Source organism: Nomascus leucogenys, chromosome 5 (genome assembly GCF_006542625.1).
Source record: "Nomascus leucogenys isolate Asia chromosome 5, Asia_NLE_v1, whole genome shotgun sequence".
Lineage (NCBI taxonomy): Eukaryota > Metazoa > Chordata > Mammalia > Primates > Hylobatidae > Nomascus > Nomascus leucogenys.
Window position 1 is genome coordinate 2,842,842 of NC_044385.1, and position 15,846 is coordinate 2,858,687.

Sequence of the window (15,846 nt, forward strand, 5' to 3'; positions counted from 1 at the left end):
TCCGCCTAGATCACCTGAGACCAACTGTGGTATGTTTAGGATAGTCTTTCTCTGGTAATATTGTTGATGTATTTCTAAGGGGAATAAGCGAGCATCCCTAAAGGGAACTGTACCTGACAGAAGAACAAAAGAAGCAGGAACAGTTCCACGCTCCTTCCCATCCTTCTTTGACTTCATCAACTTCAAACATATAACCAAGTACCACTGTTAGGTGTTAAGGTACCGGGGACTAAAGAAAGCCTTCACCATACAAGATTATATACGAAAAGCATTTGATGAAACCATCACAGCAAGGCGCTATCTGAGTTGGTTGTCAGCAAGAGTGTGGCAATAATGGTAATCAGACCAGTAACAGCTCTCCATATGGTCACATGAGGATACACAGCACGAAGAGCAGGCCCCACAGGGAACTAACAAGAGAAGCCACGTGGTCCTGAAGGCAGGGCCTGGGAGCCAGGGGTCAGTCCTCTCTGCTCAGCCTAACCCTGACCCCAGGGCCTGAGCGGGGCTTGGTTTTAACACCACGGCAACCTCTGGACCCAAGGGGATGCTGGTCAAGTCAGTCACACAACAGTCAGTGACATGCTCAAGAGGACTGAAGAATGCTGTTTAGGTAATAATGGAAGATTCCGCACAAGAGACTGCGACGGACAGAAACGCAATCACATCCTGAGAAAGGAATGCGTTTGGGCCAACCGCAAGGAGTTCGAGGAGTCAGCGGGAGAAAGTGAGGGACAGCTTGGCAAGTGAGGAAGAGAAAGCAGACAACAGGGATCCCAGAGAAAGGAATGAGAGCGACGCTACATGGAGATGAACACCAACATTTATCCAGAACATTCCAGACCCAGGATAGACATCTTTTTCGTCAACAGGAAAACACTCTGTAAAGGTAGGAATCTTCCAGAGCAGATGGAAAAACAGGAAGGGAGGAAGGAGGGAGGGAGGAGGGAGGGAGAGAGAGGAAAGGGAAGAGAGAGGGAGAAGCTCTAACTAATGTGACAGTCAGTAATGAGCAAAAAAACAGAATAAAGGATTTGAAGATAGTAAGTTCTGATCTGAAGTCATCAGAACCTATGATAACAGAATGGAAAGGCATTTGTTTACATTAAGAAAACGGGAAAATTTAAATAAAATCATGGATAATAAAAAATGCCCTTAATATAATTTTACTTGGAAATTTGATTAGAATTTGGTAGAAAGGCTGTCAACTAAACATAAAAGCTGAACACCAAAAATATGATAATTTAGAAGTGATGTCTGAAGGCAGAACTGGAAGTGTCTGTGCTCACCAGTGCCGTGGAACTGGCGACACCTGCTCTGCCAAAACTTGACAGCGTCTTTGTGCTCATGTGATCTTTGTCCATTTTCACCGTTTTTCAAACTCTTGCTCTGAATATAGATGAAAATTCTATAGAAGCTAATTTTCTCCTTGAATAAAAAAACACAGCTGCGTGCGGTGGCTCACGCCTGTAATCCCAGCACTTTGAGAGGCTGAGACAGGCGGATCACGAGGTCAGGAGATCGAGACCATCTTGGCCAACACGGTGAAACCATGTCTCTACTAAAAATACAAAAATTAGCCAGGCATGGTGGGGGACGCCTGTAGTCCCAGCTACTCGGGAGGCTGAGCCAGGAGAATCGCTTGAACCTGGGAGGTGGAACTTGTAGTGAGCCGAGATGGCACCACTGCACTCCAGCCTGGGCGACAGAGCGAGATTCCATGTCAAAAAAACAAAAACAAAAACCATGAGTTTTAATGGTTATTTGGGAAAGAAAATCAATGCAAAGATATGAGGTCACCCAAAAGATTCATTTTCTGTTTCAGGGTTCAATTCTATGCATAATCCAGAATCCACTAACTGCTCTTCAAATATAAATGAAGGTTCCACCACCTCAACCTACAAAGCCAGGGTTTCACCCAAGAGTTTTTATGGGGTTTCATGCACTCCATACTTTATAAGGTAAAGTACATCATTAAGTCAACCTTTATTCAAAGTGAACCGTCAGCAACTGGGAAAATCTAATCATACCCTACTTCACCATTTTCTATTAATGTGAAAATCATGCAAAAAAAAAAAAAAAAGTCCCTCGTTTGAAATGTTCTTGATGTTCAAAGCCAGTGTATAATAGTTAACCAACTTGATGATCAATTGTCTCAATCTCTTTTCTGGGTGACTGTTACTATTTTTTCCAAAAACAGTGTTTTTTCTCAAAATAAAAAAAGGAGGTACTGAAATTCTGAAGCAAAGACAGCTACTAAGATGCTGACTGTTTAAAGACAATCATGAGAGGAAGTAAAGCACAGAACAGGTGCTTCATGCTCCATCGTTCTCTATAGCAGTGCATCTCAAACTATCTGGGTGAAGGACCAACTTTTTCTTTTACTTCTAGTTACACACAAAATGCAAGCCCCGATTTTTTATTCTTAGATTCAACAGACAGAAAATTATTCCATCAGCAGATGTTTCTAAACGCTTCCTCTCAATTTCTATACTTATCACAGACCAGTAACCGTGTGTGGACCAGCACAGACCACACACTGCTTATTCAAAACTGAAATTCTTATTTTATAGGCGTTGAATTTGAAATGTAACAAGGTTCACCCAGACCTCCACCCACAGTTCTAGAAAGTAAGCATTTAAAAATAAAGGCTAATTCCACAATACATACATATTTCAAAACATGTTTTACTCCGTAAATATATACAATGTTTATTAGTCAATCAAAACAATACTCAGCACTTTGGGGGGCCAAGGCAGGTGGATCACTTGAGGTCAGGAATTCAAGACCAGCCTGGGCAACATGATGAAACCCCATCTCTACTAAAAATACAAAAATTAGCTGACGTGGTGGTGCACACCTGTAATCTCACTCTGGAGGCTGAGGCAGAATCACTTGAACCTGGGAGGCAGAGGTTGCAGTGAGCTGAGATTGCGCCACTGCACTCCAGCCTGGGAAACAGAGTGAGTGAGACTCCATCTCAAAAATAAATAAATGAATAAATTTTAGGCCAGGTGCAGTGGCTCATGACTATAATCCCAGCACTATGGGAGGCCAAGGTGGAAGGATTGCTTGAACCTAGGTGTTCAAGACCAGCGTGCGCAACAAACATAGGGAGACCCCATCTCTTCAAAAAATAAAAATAAATTAGCTGGGCACAGCGGTGCATTCCTGTGGTCCCAGCTACTCAGGAGGCTGAAGTGGGAGGATCGCTTGAGCCTGGGAGGTTGAGGCTGCAGTGAGCTGTGATTATGTCACTACACTCCAGCCTGGGTAACAAAGTGAGATTCTGTCTCAAAAACAGATTTTAAAATAAAAATAAATACATTTTAAATAAAGGTTAATATCACAGAGAAAAGTAGACATCTGCATGAATGAGAGCGACGCTACATGGAGATGAACACCAACATTTATCCAGAAAATTCCAGACCCAGGATAGACATATTTTTCGTCAACAGGAAAACACTCTGTAAAGGTAGGAATCTTCAAGAGCAACAACAAATGTGTCACCTCTTATCTCTTCCTGCTTCAAATCTTCAACAAATTGGGGGGTTTTCTGTTGTTTTTGTTATTGTTGTTCTACTCATCTTCTCAAACAAATTACAGGGCCTAGTAGTTTCAAACCTGTTTTATAAGCAATCATCAGTTCATGATTACGGTGAAAAAAAAAAACCCCTATAATAAAGTGACTTCCTGTGTCTGTTTAGCACAGAGAATAGGAACATGGGGTCTCAAGTGAGAGGAAATGAGGATGGATTTCCCACCCCACCACTCCCGGCTATATGGCTCTGGGTCAGTAACTCAGGGAACCATCTTCTTTATCCATAAAACAGAGAAGGGGGGTTACTGTGAAGATGAAGCGGGGTTGCATATGAAGAGGTAGTTCATAGTGAGTGATGCCCACTCAGTGCTCAATATACGTCAGCCACATTGGCCACAAATTTAGCAAATGCCATCCCTCCCATATAAAATGAAATGGCCCCCAGCACAGCTGCTGCTGCTTCTTTCTTTCTTTCTTTTTTTTTTTTTGAGACTGAGTCCAACTCTGTCGCCCAGGCTGGAGTGCAGTGGCGCCATCTCGGCTCACCGAAACCCCACCTTCCTAATTCAAGTGATTCTCATGTCTTAACCTCCCAAGTAGCTGGGATTATAGACGTGCACCACCGTGCCCAGCTAATTTTTGTATTTTTAATAGAGACGGCGTCTCACCACGTTGGCCAGGCTGGTCTTGAACTCCTGGTCTCAAGTGATCCATCCACCTTGGTCTCCCAAAGTACTGGGATTACAGGCGTGAGCCACCACGCCCAGCCCAGGACAGCTTCCTGAGAGCAGGCCACCCTCGTGTCTTGACTTGGAGCTATAGGAGAGTTCTAGGGCCCTGCAGACTGAGAGGACTATGCCTCCATTGCAGTCAAGCAGGAAGAGTTGAAAGTGGTGAGCACAGATTGGAGGTGTAGGAGCTGACTCTGCCCCAAACCCCTATGAGGACAGACACTTATCAAAAGCTGTTATTACCATCCCCTTACACAGCTTTGCTTCAGCTAAAACCAAAAGGCTCTTTGAACTCAGTTGACTGTCTGACAGCATAAGCTGGGCAGGTTTTGGCTTATCACATGGATGTCTGGGGATCTAAATGTCAGGTACATCCCTGGTTCTGCCTCTTGACAGCATGAGCCTGGAGCCAGTCATTCACACTTCTGCTTTGGGTGCCCCTCAGTGACAGGGGGGTTATTAATATGCTGCCTTCCTCACTGGGAGGTGGGAAAGCCCAGCCAATAATAGTTCTCATCAATAATGATGAGAATAACAGGGTAAAATATGGTAATGAGTAAAGAGGGGGGGGAATCTATAGAAAGAATTGTTCTTTTTCACATGGTACTTTTTTCCCACTATACATCGTAAACCCTTTGAATACAAACCATGTACTTTTAATGCTTATACCATGAAGCTCCAAGTGCTATCAGCGTTCACTGCACAGAAAGTAACAGTAAAGATTTGGGGAGCCTTAGGGTTCCTTTCCAGCTCTTTGAAAGCTCACACTGCAAGCCCTTGTCGTTCTGAAGTCATGAGTTTCACGTCTTTGTTTGCTGCTAGCATCACCTGCAGAGCCTGTCCTTGTTGATATCACTGGCCCATACATTTTAGGATTTGCCTCAGTATCTCCCTTCCACCCTAGGCTTTCACTAGTGATTTGTTATTCCTTTCCCTGCTGTGTGTTTGCGTGTTCGTAAATCCTCCTCTGATATCCTGACCTCTGGCCTCAGGCACACCTTATCCAGTACTATGAGGTTCCCAGGCCCCCCTCATTTCCACATCCTTTCCCCAGCTCCAGAGACACTGCTGCTTTCCTTGCACCAAGAATTTAAGGAGAACTCATGTTCTCCTTAAATTCTGCCCATTGGGAACCCTCACCTCTTATCTCTTCCTGCTTCAAATCTTCTTCTGGGTTGCTTTGTGAGTCAGTCAACCTTCTGTAAAATTCTCTGGATGGAACTGAACGGAAGACTTTCCACATTCAAAGAATTTCAGGTTAGAAAGGCACATCAGAAGTCAATTCCCATCTGCGCATTGAATGTTCCCTCTAGGATCAAGGCCAGGTAATTAATCAACATAACTTTGATCTCCCTTAGGGACACAAATCTCACTCTCTGCTGAAGCCATCGGAATTGCAAGTTCTTCATTCTGAGCTAGGAGGTCCATCTCCTCCGTCGTTATTTAGCCTCTGCCTACATACCTGGTTGCTCTACAGAACGAACCAAGTCTCCATTTATACGATAGCCTGAGAGATAGCTGACAGCATCCATGATGTACCCCAGAGTCCTTCTCTTCTCCAAACTGAACCTGCCATGCCATGGCTTCTTAGCCTCCTTTGGACATGTTCTAATAACCTCCTAGGAGCTTCTGTGCTTGTGACATTTCCTCATAACTGTTCCCTGTCTTTATTCTCTCCCTAAACGGCATGGACATGACCTCTCAGTGAGCTTGGACTCCCTGCTTAATGGTCTGGGACAACACAGAGATTCATGCCCAGACAGGGCTAACACAATGGTCCCCATTGTTGGGTGGCCAGCCTATACATAGTTCCTGTTACTTCCCACACATTCAAGTTGTCCCAAGTGTTCATAGGACAATAAACACAGCACCAAAATACAATGAAGACCCTCAAAGCCAGTCTTCCAACAAGCCCTATGTGCTGCCTTTAGGGTCCCATCATCCAGGGTCTTAGCCCTCTGTCCTCCTCTGCCTTGCCGCTGTCCTAATCAGAGCCCCTTCCCCATATTTGTGTTCTGGATGTTACCATTCATAAAGATAACCAGCAAAGCCACACAACATTCCTTCTTACTGACATAGTAGCAACCATTTCTACAGTGCTTTATAATTTCTCATCATCTTATTTTAGTCTTCGGAGTGACCCTGCAGAGTAGGTATTATCCTCATTTTATAGATGAAGAAACTGAGGCAGAACTGCAATTTGAACCCAAAGGGTCTTGTGATTTCATATCTGATGCTATTGTATATATTCTATGTCCTGTTTACTCAGGAGCTTGCAAGTCTTAGGCAGAGAAAGTTTTCTAAGGTTCAGTTCTAAGCATTAAATTAAAACACGAGTTATACAGAAAAACGTAGAGGAATCCGGTTTCTATTTCTGGCTGTGCTATAAACTCACTCCTAGTTGAACCTTCCCGGTCCTCAGTTTCCTCATTCATAAATAAGGAGATGGAACCAGACAATCCCTGACGCCCTTTCCTGCTCAGCTGTCCTTCGTCTCCCGCCCTGTCTCTGCCATGTTGCTAAAATTAGGCAGAAAACATTGTTGAAATACCTTTCTTTTTTGTTTCTTGTATTTTTAAAGTTCCCAAGATTAGCTGGATAGTATTTGATAACACTCTGGCTAATCTGTCAAGAAGTGGGGGGAAAAAAACCCTGCCATCTATTTAATAGCTTTTAAGCAGTTCAATTTCTGTAATGAGAAGATAAATCTGGAAACACCCACCAGAGGGATGCCTCTACAAAGTCCTGACGCTGCAGAAGAACATCTTTAGAGCTACACATCAAGAGAGCAGCGGCTCTTAACCCTGGGGCTTCTCACAATGTCTGCAGACATTTTTGGTAGTCACAACTCGAGGAGGGTACTGAGGGCACACATCGAGGGGTACAGGCCAAGGATGCTGCAGCCCATCCTATAACACGCAGGACAGTCCCCACCACAGTTAGCTGGCCCAAGAGGTCACAGTGCGATGGCTGAGAAACTCTGTCTTAATGAATGACATCACAGATTGGCCCCAAACTCTTTCTAGTGTTTCGGCTGAGCTAGTCCATGTGAGGGGCTAACCAGGTGGGCTCATCGGAAAGAGCCAAGCATCTGAACAGTTCTCTTACCGTGCAAAGAAGGAGGCAGCCACCGACGTGCCTGTGGAAGTCTCGCTGGCCACGCAGGAGCCCTGCGAGGCTGGGACGCTGCAGGCGGAAGGCTTGTCTGCATTGTAGCGGTTCAGCACTGCTTCTGTCAGTCCCTCCCGGCCACTCTCTGTCATCAGCTGGGAGATCTGACAAAGAAGATGGATACGGAGCTCATTACCTGTGGCTCACTGCACTTCCTGACCCCTGACAGCATCTCTCTATTTGGGGGAGGGAGGCAAGAGGGAACAGGTTTCTATCCCACCTGCATTCAGTTACACGTGGATGCTTAGGGCTACTAGAAGGCTATTTTCCAGCATTTTCGCTGGGATACTTCCCCGTTTTCATTAAAAATAATGGTATAAAATTATCCCCTGACATTGTAAGTTTCCATTATGTCTGTGTCTTCCCGCCATTTGGAGGGGAAAACATGAACCATTATCCATGCACTCTTTGCAGCCCAAGACCAGAACAGTAACACTAACTAATGCTGGCTTCTTACCAGGAATAGCCCCGAATGCTCTGAAATGGAGCAGTGGGGCAAAGGCATAGTTTTATTAAGGGAGAAGTAAGCCTGCTAATAAAGAACATAAGGAATCAAAATACAACAGTATTTGGTTGTGGTGGTTTGCTGTGGAAAGTCAATAAAACAGGCAACATAGAGAAATTAATAAAAATAAATATAGCCACAATGAATTACCAATTTTTTTGAACAGTTCAGATCATTTCAACAGACTTAATGAACTGCTGGTTCATTAAGATAAAAGGCTTCTGTTTTATTTGAAATGACTGCCTTTATAATGGAAGTTCTAGTGGATGGGGCTCAGTCCATTTTGCCTAAATCTACATAATAAGCTGTGAAGAATCAAACTTAGGGGCAAAACAAGGATCTTGTGTAGAAATAAACTTTTGAAAAGTGCTAATCCCCACGGCAAATATAATAATTATGCAGGCAGAGTTTAAGTATTGGGAAAACCTGTTACTTGAAATCTTCAGTCTACTTGCAAAAAAAGAAAAATGTTAGTTTTTTAAAAAAGAGGAAACTTTAGTTGGAAAAAAGTCACCAGTCTATTCAAACCCTTAAACGCTAAGTGGAAAACGTTTCCAATCACCTACTAAATACAAGTGCAATAAAGCAAAGATCCGGAACAGTTTCCACTTTGTAACTGAATAGGCCAGTGAGCCCTAAGAGCAGCCCATTTGTGAACCTTTAAAAGTAAAAACATTTGTACTTTTCATTATTAGCAGAATAGCCATTACTCTGAGTCCCATTGACTGGGAACTTTGCTCCGCTTAAATTCATGCTCTTACTTGGAAAGCCTTGGCATTATTCAACGGAAATTCTGCCAACACACACTTTCTTATTCTCATTCATTCAACGCAGTGTAAGGAAACTTGACCCAAGTGAGAGAAACTGGAGAGGAGGCTGCAAAGGCAGCTGCTGGCCAACAGGACATTCCTGCTGACTGAGCAGACAGCCCGCAGAGCCTCTCCTCGGGCTTCCTTTGCTGCTGTGGGGTGCGGGCTCCATTCCACTGGCTGCTACTGTCCCCGCGGAACGGGGCAGCCTGGAGGGCGCAGCTGAAACAGCTGGAAAGCTGAGGACCTGACGATGCACACCGTCGTCCCCACTCAATAGTATCGATGAAGCTCCAGGGGACGCATCATGCCTCCCGGACCATGTCCAAAGACAAAACAAAACCCCCAAATTCATGCGACAGCTTTTTTTTCCCCCAAGAATCTAAGACATACATCTGATTTTGACACACAGTGACATGTGAAACAAGCCACCCTGCCTGGGTTATTTCCTTTCATTACCGTATTTCTCATCTAAAATTTGGAAGGAAGGGATTCCTTATGCACAAACTGTCCTGCAGGTGCCCTGCAAAGCCAGAAAGAAGCCGCTGGAACGTGTGTGGTGAATGGCAGGATGCCTGACACAGAGGCACAGCTTTCTGGGTGGGTCCAGATTCCCACATCTGGTCCAGAAGGGATGTGAGCAACCTGCTCTTCTAAACTGGTGGAGCCAAGATGGCCGAATAGGAACAGCTCCGGTCTCCAGCTCCCAGCCCCAGCGACACAGAAGACAGGTGATTTCTGCATTTCTGCTTGAGGTACCGGTTTCATCTCACTAGGGAGTGCCTAACAGTGGGTGCAGGACAGTCGGTGAAGCGCACTGTGCGCGAGCCGAAGCAGGGCGAGGCATTGACTCACTCGGGAAGTGCAAGGGGTCAGGGAGTTCCCTTTCCTAGTCAAAGAAAGGGGAAGCAGACGGCACCTGGAATATCGGGTCAGTCCCATCCTAATACTGCGCTTTTCTAACGGGCCTGGAAAATGGCACACTAGGAGATTGTGTCCCGCACCTGGCTCGGAGGGTCCTATGCCCACGGAGTCTCGCTAATTGCTAGCACAGCAGTCTGAGATCAAGCTGCAAGGCGGCAGCGAGGCTGGGGGAGGGGCGCCCGCCATTGCCCAGGCTTGCTTAGGTAAACAAAGCAGCCAGGAAGCTCGAACTGGGTGGAGCCCACCACAGCTCAAGGAGGCCTGCCTACCTCTGTAGGCTCCACCTCTGGGGGCAGGGCACAGACAAACAAAAACTCTGCAAGAACTTCCACAGACTTAAATGTCCCTGTCTGACTGACAGCTTTGAAGAGAGTAGTGGTTCTCCCAGCACGCAGCTGGAGATCTGAGAACAGGTAGACTGCCTCCTAAAGTGGGTCCCTCACCCCTGAGCAGCCTAACTGGGAGGCATCCCCCAGTAGGGACAGACTGACACCTCATTCAACCCGGTATTTCTCTGAGACAAAACTTTCAGAGGAACTATCAGACAGCTGAAATTGTGGTCTCACGAAAATCCGCTGTTCTGCAGCCACCGCTGCTGACACCCAGCCAAACAGGGTCTGGAGTGCACCTCTAGTAAACTCCAACAGACCTGCAGCTGAGGGTCCTGTCTGGTAGAAGGAAAACTAACAAACAGAAAGGACATCCACACCAAAAACCCATCTGTACATCACCATCATCAAAGACAAAAAGTAGATAAAACCACAAAGATGGGGAAAAAACAGACCAAAAAAACTGGAAACTCTAAAAAACAGAGCACCTCTCCTCCTCCAAAGGAACGCAGTTCCTCACCAGCAACGGAACAAAGCTGGATGGAGGATGACTTTGATGAGTTGAGAGAAGAAGGCTTCAGACGATCAAACTACTCTGAGCTACGAGAGGAAATTCAAAACAACAGCAAAGAAGTTAAAAACTTTGAAAAAAAATTAGAAGAATGGATAACTAGAATAACCAATGGAGAGAAGGGCTTCAAGGAGCCGATGGAGCTGAAAGCCAAGTTTCGAGAACTACGCGAAGATTGCAGAAGCCTCAGTAGCAGATGTGATGAACTGGAAGAAAGGGTATCGCTGATGGAAGATGAAATGAATGAAATGAAGAGAGAAGGGAAGTTTAGAGAAAAAAGGATAAAAAGAAATGAACAAAGCCTCCAAGAAATTTGGGACTATGTGAAAAGACCAAACCTACGTCTGATTGGTGTACCTGAAAATGATGGGGAGAATGGAACCAAGTTGGAAAACACTCTGCAAGATATTATCCAGGAGAACTTCCCCAATCTAGCAAGGCAGGCCAGCATTCAGATTCAGGAAATACAGAGAACGCCACAAAGATACTCCTCGAGAAGGGCAACTCCAAGACACATTATTGTCAGATTCACCAAAGTTGAAATGAAAGAAAAAATATTAAGGGCAGCCAGAGAGAAAGGTCGGGTTACCCACAAAGGGAAGCCCATCAGACTAACAGCTGATCTCTCAGCAGAAACTCTACAAGCCAGAAGAGAGTGGGGGCCGATATTCAACATTCTTAAAGAAAAGAATTTTCAACCCAGAATCTCCTATCCCGCCAAACTAAGCTTCATAAGTGAAGGACAAATAAAACACTTTACAGACAAGCAAACGCTGAGTGATTTTGTCACCACCAGGCCTGCCCTAAAAGAGCTCCTGAAGGAAGCACTAAACATGGAAAGGAACAACCGGTACCAGCCACTGCAAAAACATGCCAAATTGTAAAGACCATCGAGACTAGGAAGAAACTATAGCAACTAACGAGCAAAATAACCAACTAACATCATAATGACAGGATCAGATTCACACATAACAATATTAACGTTAAATGTAAATGGGCTAAATGCTCCAATCAAAAGACACAGACTGGCAAACTGGATAAGGAGTCAGGACCCATCAGTGTGCTGTATTCAGGAAACCCATCTCACGTGCAGAGACACACATAGACTCAAAATAAAGGGATGGAGGAAGATCTATCAAGCAACTGGAAAACAAAAAAAGGCAGGGGTTGCAATCCTAGTCTCTGATAAAATAGACTTTAAACCAACAAAGATCAAAAGAGACAAAGAAGGCCATTACATAATGGTAAAGGGATCAATTCATCAAGAAGAGCTAACTATCCTAAATATATATGCACCCAACACAGGAGCACCCAGATTCATAAAGCAAGTCCTGAGTGACCTACTAAGGGACTTAAACTCCCACACAATAATAATGGGAGATTTTAACACCCCACTGTCAGCATTAGACAGATCAACGAGACAGAAAGTTAACAAGGATATCCAGGAATTGAACTCAGCTCGACATAAAGTGGACCTAATAGACATCTATAGAACTCTCCACCCCAAGTCAACAGAATATACATTTTTTTCAGCACCACACCACACCTATTCCAAAATTGACCACATAGTTGGAAGTAAAGCTCTCCTCAGCAAATGTAAAAGAACAGAAATTATAACAAACTGTCTCTCAGACCACAGTGCAATCAAACTAGATCTCAGGATTAAGAAACTCACTCAAAACCGCTCTACTACATGGAAACTGAACAACCTGCTCCTGAATGACTATTGGGTACATAATGAAATGAAGGCAGAAATAAAGATGTTCTTTGAAACCAACGAGAACAAAGACACAACATACCAGAATCTCTGGGACACATTCAAAGCAGTGTGTAGAGGGAAATTTATAGCACTAAATGCCCACAAGAGAAAGCAGGAAAGATCCAAAATTGACTCCCTAACATCACAATTAAAAGAACTAGAAAAGCAAGAGCAAACACATTCAAAAGCTAGCAGAAGGCTAGAAATAACTAAAATCAGAGCAGAACTGAAGGAAATAGAGACACAAAAAACCCTTCAAAAAATTAATGAATCCAGGAGCTGGTTTTTTGAAAAGATCAACAAAATTGATGGACCGCTAGCAAGACTAATAAAGAAGAAAAGAGAGAAGAATCAAATAGATGCAATAAAAAACGAAAAAGGGGATATCACCACTGATCCCACAGAAATACAATCTACCATCAGAGAATACTACAAACACCTCTATGCAAATAAACTAGAAAATCTAGAAGAAATGGATAAATTCCTCGACAAATACACCCTCCCAAGACTAAACCAGGAAGAAGTTGAATCTCTGAATAGACCAATAACAGGTTCTGAAATTGTGGCAATAATCAATAGCTTACCAACCAAAAAGAGTCCAGGACCTGATGGATTCACAGCCGAATTCTACCAGAGGTACAAGGAGGAACTGGTACCATTCCTTCTGAAACTATTCCAATCGATAGAAAAAGAGGGAATCCTCCCTAACACATTTTATGAAGCCAGCATCATCCTGATACCAAAACCTGGCAGAGACATAACCAAAAAAGAGAATTTCAGACCAATATCCTTGATGAACATTGATGCAAAAATCCTCAATAAAATACTGGCAAACCGAATCCAGCAGCACATCAAAAAGCTTATCCACCATGATCAAGTGGGCTTCATCCCTGGGATGCAAGGCTGGTTCAACATACGCAAATCAATAAATGTAATCCAACATATAAACAGAACCAAAGACAAAAACCACATGATTATCTCAATAGATGCAGAAAAGGCCTTTGACAAAATTCAACAACCCTTCATGCTAAAAACTCTCAATAAATTAGGTATTGATGGGACGTATCTCAAAATAATAAGAGCTATCTACGACAAACCCACAGCCAATATCATACTGAATGGGCAAAAACTGGAAGCATTCCCTCTGAAAACTGGCACAAGACAGGGATGCCCTCTCTCACCGCTCCTGTTCAACACAGTGCTGGAAGTTCTGGCCAGAGCAATCAGGCAGGAGAAGGAAATAAAAGGTATTCAATTAGGAAAAGAGGAAGTCAAATTGTCCCTGTTTGCAGATGACATGATTGTATATCTAGAAAACCCCATTGTCTCAGCCCAAAATCTCCTTAAGCTGATTAGCAACTTCAGCGAAGTCTCAGGATACAAAATTAATGTACAAAAATCACAAGCATTCTTGTACACCAATAACAGACAAACAGAGAGCCAAATCATGAGTGAACTCCCATTCACAATTGCTTCAAAGAGAATAAAATACCTAGGAATCCAACTTACAAGGGATGTGAAGGACCTCTTCAAGGAGAACTACAAACCACTGCTCAATGAAATAAAAGAGGATACAAACAAATGGAAGAACATTCCATGCTCATGGGTTGGAAGAATCAATATCGTGAAAATGGCCATACTGCCCAAGGTAATTTATAGATTCAATGCCATCCCCATCAAGCTACCAATGACTTTCTTCACAGAATTGGAAAAAACTACTTTAAAGTTCAAATGGAACCAAAAAAGAGCCCGCATCGCCAAGTCAATCCTAAGCCAAAAGAACAAAGCTGGAGGCATCACGCTACCTGACTTTAAACTATACTACAAGGCTACAGTAACCAAAACAGCATGGTACTGGTACCACAACAGAGACATAGATCAATGGAACAGAACAGAGCCCTCAGAAATGATGCCGCATAGCTACAACTATCTGATCTTTGACAAACCTGACAAAAACAAGAAATGGGGAAAGGATTCCCTATTTAATAAATGGTGCTGGGAAAACTGGCTAGCCATATGTAGAAAGCTGCAACTGGATCCCTTCCTTACACCTTATACAAAAATTAATTCAAGATGGATTAAAGACTTATATGTTAGACCTAAAACCATTAAAATCCTACAAGAAAACCTAGGCAATACCATTCAGGACATAGGCGTGGGCAAGGACTTCATATCTAAAACACCAAAAGCAATGGCAACAAAAGCCAAAATCGACAAATGGGATCTCATTAAACTAAAGAGCTTCTGCACAGCAAAAGAAACTATCATCAGAATGAACAGGCAACCTACAGAATGGGAGAAAATTTTTGCAACCTACTCATCTGACAAAGGGCTAATATCCAGAATCTATAATGAACTCAAACAAATTTACAAGAAAAAAACAAACAACCCCATCAAAAAGTGGGCAGAGGACATGAACAGACACTTCTCAAAAGAAGACATTTATGCAGCCAGAAAACACATGAAGAAATGCTCATCATCACTGGCCATCAGAGAAATGCAAATCAAAACCACAGTGAGATACCATCTCACACCAGTTAGAATGGCCATCATTAAAAAATCAGGAAACAACAGGTGCTGGAGAGGATGTGGAGAAATAGGAACACTTTTACACTGTTGGTGGGACTGTAAACTAGTTCAACCATTGTGGAAGTCAGTGTGGCGATTCCTCAGGGATCTCGAACTAGAAATACCATTTGACCCAGCCATCCCATTACTGGGTATATACCCAAAGGACTATAAATCATGCTGCTATAAAGACACATGCACACGTATGTTTATTGCGGCACTATTCACAATAGCAAAGAGTTGGAACCAACCCAAATGTCCAACAACGATAGACTGGATTAAGAAAATGTGGCACATATACACCATGGAATACTATGCAGCCATAAAAAATGATGAGTTCGTGTCCTTTGTAGGGACATGGATGAAACTGGAAAACATCATTCTCAGTAAACTATCGCAAGGACAAAAAACCAAACACCGCATGTTCTCACTCATAGGTGGGAATTGAACAATGAGAACTCATGGACACAGGAAGGGGAACATCACACTCCGGGGACTGTTGTGGGTGGGGGAGGGGGAGGGACAGCATTAGGAGATACACCTAATGCTAAATGACGAGTTAATGGGTGCAGGAAATCAACATGGCACATGGATACATATGTAACAAACCTGCACATTGTGCACATGTACCCTAAAACCCTAAAGTATAATAAAAAAAAAAAAAAAAAAAAAAAAAAAGAAGGGATGTGAGCAACCTGTGGGTTCACAGCCTTCGAAGATGTCTCTGGGCAAATGAATTTCAATGCACGAGCTTCCTGACTAGAGAGCTATTGGCTGTCTTGTGCCAAGCAAGATTGCTTCTCTTAATTTTAAAGACTCCGGGGTTAGTGAGTATGAGACACCGAATTCCCAAGCCTATAAATAGAACAATCATCAATGGTTTTTAAAAATCAGGATCACAGAATGTTCTAGAGCTAGAAGGGATTTCCAACATCATC

The 15,846-nt window shown here is 43.4% G+C and overlaps 1 protein-coding gene across 1 annotated transcript in view; it reads right to left on the reverse strand.

The window, feature by feature from the left end:
- KIF26B (kinesin family member 26B) overlaps window positions 1–15,846 on the reverse strand; it is a 579,476-nt gene that overhangs the window by 296,677 nt on the left and 266,953 nt on the right. The window contains exon 4 of the mRNA XM_030812564.1: window positions 7,381–7,547. Coding sequence (XP_030668424.1) covers window positions 7,381–7,547 — 167 coding nt within the window. The remainder of the gene's footprint in view (window positions 1–7,380; window positions 7,548–15,846) is intronic.